This window comes from Emiliania huxleyi (assembly GCF_000372725.1).
Source record: "Emiliania huxleyi CCMP1516 unplaced genomic scaffold EMIHUscaffold_2475, whole genome shotgun sequence".
NCBI lineage: Eukaryota > Haptophyta > Isochrysidales > Noelaerhabdaceae > Emiliania > Emiliania huxleyi.
The window spans coordinates 1-2,540 of record NW_005200192.1 but is presented as its reverse complement, the minus strand read 5'-3'; the positions used below and the strand labels follow the sequence as shown (position 1 = coordinate 2,540).

The 2,540-nt window shown below is 63.1% G+C and overlaps 1 protein-coding gene across 1 annotated transcript; it reads left to right on the top strand.

The window, feature by feature from the left end:
* Positions 1 to 1,852: 1,852 nt before the first annotated feature.
* Positions 1,853 to 2,261, top strand: EMIHUDRAFT_254537 (hypothetical protein; the record flags this gene model as incomplete). The annotated part of the gene is made up of 2 exons (XM_005778333.1): positions 1,853 to 2,005; positions 2,128 to 2,261. Coding segments are annotated over 2 exons (287 nt in total), but the record flags the coding sequence as incomplete, so codon positions are not given.
* Between the last annotated feature and the right edge of the window lie 279 nt (positions 2,262 to 2,540).

Below are 2,540 nucleotides of genomic sequence, written 5' to 3'. Positions count from 1 at the left end.
GTCGCTCTTTCCGTCGTATACGCGTTAGGCGCGTGGGCTGCAACTCCGGTGGCGGTGCCAGTGTCCAGCCCCATGGCCGCCCAGTGTGTGAGACTGTGTAAGAGCGATAGCTCCACAAAGACCGCATAGGACCTGCTCCTTTTTACCCATCTCCTGGGCGCCGGCTTGGGTTGTAAATTTTTTTTTGAGAGGAGAGCGACGAGACGAAGGATGTAGCGGACAGGAGAGGCTAGCCAGAGGCGAGAACGAGAGTGGGACGACCGCGAGGTGGCATGAAGGTTGCAGCGAATCGGCGAGGGACTGCGAAGAGGGCGCAGGTGGGGGCGGGAGTTCCGTCGGGTTCCCCCTGCACGAGCGCGACAAAACGCGAGAGTACCCCGGAGAGGCGATGAACGCGCCGTGGCCCGTGCGGGGCGCCACCCAAAAGTAAGCCCTCACAAAATAGCCTCCGCGCGGCGCCTGCCGAGGTTAGGTATATTGTTGGCAAATCAAGACACAGAGCTCACACAGAATCACAGCGGGAGGAAAGCGGCGAGTCGCAATTCCTGGGGTCCTTGTGGCGGGCCACCCTGTCCAGAGAGGCATGGATGCCAATCTGGGGTCTCTCGACCGAGTCTATGAGCCCTGGCCGCCTCCCGCCGGGTGGCAAAGTTAGAAAACCAAGCAACGGAGATGGTGCGGGAGCGCACGGTTGTTCCAGGGGGTCACGACACGCACCGACCCTTCACGAACCGAAAGGCTGTGCCCGGGGAAGGCACAGTAATCCGGCACGTGTTGGGCGCCCCATTCCGTTTAGGGCTAGGTCGGCTCAGGGCCCCGTCCACTTCCCTCCCGCTCGGCGCGTGATAATGAGGAGATGCCCCCCAGGCCAGCCAGGGCAGGGGCGGAGAGCGAGGGCGGAGGGCGGGATGGGCGGAGGGCGAGGGCGGAGGGCGGGATGGGCGCCAAGCGGGAGGGAGCGGACGGAGTGGAATGCACAGGTGGGGGATGGCGAAGGCGGAGGGGCGGGAAGGGGGGGGAGGGCGGCGGGAGGACGGAGGTCGGCACGGGCGGGCGGTGGGTGGTTCGGTAGGGCGGGGGGGAGGGCGAGGGGTGGAGGTGGAGGGCGGTGGGGGCGAGGGGCGGAGAAGGAGAGGATGGCGGCAAAGGGGTGGGCGAGGTGGAGGGCGGGGGGGCGGCATGGGAGAGGTGGGGCCAGGGCAAAGACCGGAGGGCGAGGGCGGAGGGCGGAGGGCTGGGCTGTCGGCATGGGCGGGCGGCGGGTGGTTCGGTAGGGCGGGGGAGAGGGCGAGGGGTGGAGGTGGAAGCGGCGGCACGGCGGCAGAACGGCAGAGCGGCGGGGCAAACGGCTGAGAGGGGGGCGGCAGCAGGCGAGGGAGGCGGCGGGAGGGTGACGAGGCGAGGGGGGTGGCGGGTTAGATCACGAGGTGGCGCTCCATTCGGTGCGCGAAAAAAGAAAGAAAGAAAACAGATAATGGAGGGATGGGAGGACGGCACGCCGCCACCAGAGGGATTCGGTAAAAGAAAGAAAGAAAACAGACAACCCAAGGGAGGGATGGGAGGACGGCACGCCGCCACCACACAGGGATTTTAAGGAGAGGTGTGTGGTGCGCTATCCGTCGCCCACCCTAGGGAGTCTGCCTCTTCCTATCTCTCTTCGCAGTCTCTCGCCGATTCTCGCTGCAACCTTCATGCCACCTCGCGGTCGTCCCACCCTCGTCGTTCTCTCCCTTGTCACTTCCTCCTCTGTCGCGTCGTTCTCTTCTGCCTCGTCCTGCGGGATTCGGTGCGCGAGCCCGCCCGCAGGAGCGAATTCTTTTGGGCTGCGCTGCTCCAAGCGCCGCGCTCGCCCATGCTAGCGCGCGGCGCCAAAAGCCTCAGGGCCTCGTCGCTGCGGCCGGCGGGGCTTCGGTTGGCGTCGGGCGTCCCGGCCCGCACGCCCGAGCAGACCGAGCACCTCGAGAAGCTCGCCGAGGAGCACAACGGCTTCCTGTTCGGCGAAGTGGTGCGCGCTGCACGCGCCTCGCCTGATATGCCCTGAACGCGCCTCGTTCGTGGCCATCCCCCCGGGGCGGCGCTGCGTTTGCAGCGGCTAACCGCTCCGCGCCCCTCGCCCTTGTCCCACAGCCACCACCTCCCGGCGAGAAGAGGAAGAAGGAGGACTGGGAGTACTACTACCCGCCCCTGATGACGTCTGCGCTGGCCCTGTTCCTCTTCACGTGGCTCAACCAGCCGCTCTCTAGCGTCGAGGACGATGTCATGTAGGAGGTCAAGCGTCGCATGGGCTTCTAGCCGGATGTGCATTTCTAGCAGTAGATTGTCTTGTATCTTCAAGGGCCGCCTTGGAGCTTACTCCTCTGTTGTTATGACCTTGTTTTTTTCCCTCATCCTGATTGAGCTTCTCTACCTAATTTTTATATGTATAACCCATCTCCGTATATTTTAATTTTTACTTTCATTTTTTAGTTGGTTCTAATATTCTCTATCTCTTTGTTTTTATATCCTTCTAATTTTTTTGAATTTTTTTCCTCTCCTTTTTA